Raw genomic sequence first — 1,440 nt, 5'->3', positions numbered from 1 at the left:
TGACTGGGGGAGAGTGTAAATGACAAGGTAAATTGTAATCCATACTTTGCAGCATTGCTTCAAAATATACTCATCAAATGCTATGAATGTGCCACACTGATGAAAGAGGTTGTTGATATGGGAGGAGTGGGCTATGGGGAGTGGTATATATGGGAACATCATATTTTTTAATGTTTCACTTTGTGAGATCTGTGTATCTTAATAAAGACAACAAAAATTTTCATTTCCAAGGGGAAAAAAACTCCTAGGGTTTGATTTCTGCTAATCATGAGCACTTTTGTAAACTTGAGACAAAGTATCCTTTTATAGACAGAATGTTTCTCAGCTTTTTAAAGGCCTGATTTATGTCCTTGTTTCTAAGACTGTAGATAAAGGGGTTCAACATAGGAGTAACCACCGTGTACATCACTGATGTTACTGCATTTGCTCTTGAGTTTTGGGTAGCAGCAGAGCTAAGATATAATCCAAGACTTGTACCATAAAATAAGGTCACTACTGAGAGGTGAGACCCACAAGTAGAAAATGCTTTATATTTACCACCAGCTGTTGAAATTCTCAAAATGGAGGATATAATCTTATAATAAGAGAAAAAGATCCCAGTGAGTGGTACAAACCCTAGAAGTCCAGTTGCAAAATTCATCACTAGGTCATTGAGGAAGGTGTCGGAACAAGCATGTCTGACTACCTGATTAAAGTCACAGAAAAAGTGGGGCATTTCCAACTCTGTACAAAAGGACAACCGCAAAACCATTAAGTCATGCAAAAGAGAGTCCAAAACACTCAATAACCAGGATGCAAGTAGCAGGAGGCTGCAGAGCCGGGGGTTCATGATGACCATATAGTGCAGGGGGTGACAGATGGCCACGAAGCGGTCGTAGGCCATCGCAGTCAAGAAAAAGTTATCTAATTGTCCAAACATCATGAAAAAATACATCTGGGTGAGACAGTTTTCAAAAGTTATGATTTTGTTTCCTGTGTGTATGTTCAGCAGCATCTTTGGTACAGTGGTGGAAGAGAAACAGATATCTGTAAAAGACAGGTTGGAGAGGAAGAAATACATGGGTGTGTGAAGGTGGGAGTCTGAGATGATGGCCAGGATGATGAGCAGGTTTCCAATGAATGTAACTGGGTACATGGACAAGAACAGCCCAAAGAGCAGAGACTGAACCTCTGTATCTTCTGAGAGCCCCAAGAGGATGAATTCTAAAACATATGTTTGGTTTCCTCTTTCCATGTAGATGATGAATTTCCTGGAAGAGATATCAAGGCAATGCAATTTTAGCCACAGCAGTGATCAGAAAAATATAATAAATGGTATTGTTTGTATTGTAATTACATTACATTAATATTTTTATGGATTTTATATATATATATATTTAGTACTCTTTTCTGAAAATGTCAGGAAAAACATATGTTCCTACTTCTACTTGATAGTTGTGC

General features: G+C 38.3%; 1 protein-coding gene across 1 annotated transcript; it reads right to left on the bottom strand.

The window, feature by feature from the left end:
• Positions 1-265: 265 nt before the first annotated feature.
• LOC105746551 (olfactory receptor 7A10-like) lies at positions 266-1,234 on the bottom strand. Its single transcript, XM_058290302.2, has one exon. It carries the CDS (start codon positions 1,232-1,234, stop codon positions 266-268), a length of 969 nt encoding a protein of 322 aa, XP_058146285.2.
• Positions 1,235-1,440: the final 206 nt, after the last annotated feature.

Source organism: Dasypus novemcinctus, chromosome 30 (assembly GCF_030445035.2).
Source record: "Dasypus novemcinctus isolate mDasNov1 chromosome 30, mDasNov1.1.hap2, whole genome shotgun sequence".
Classification (NCBI taxonomy): Eukaryota; Metazoa; Chordata; class Mammalia; order Cingulata; family Dasypodidae; genus Dasypus; species Dasypus novemcinctus.
This window is presented reverse-complemented; position numbering and strand designations above follow the sequence as displayed.

Excerpts from the sequence above, each read along its gene's own strand:
- LOC105746551 (XM_058290302.2), bottom strand. The coding sequence starts at position 1,234 with ATGGAAAGAGGAAACCAAACATATGTTTTAGAATTCATCCTCTTGGGG.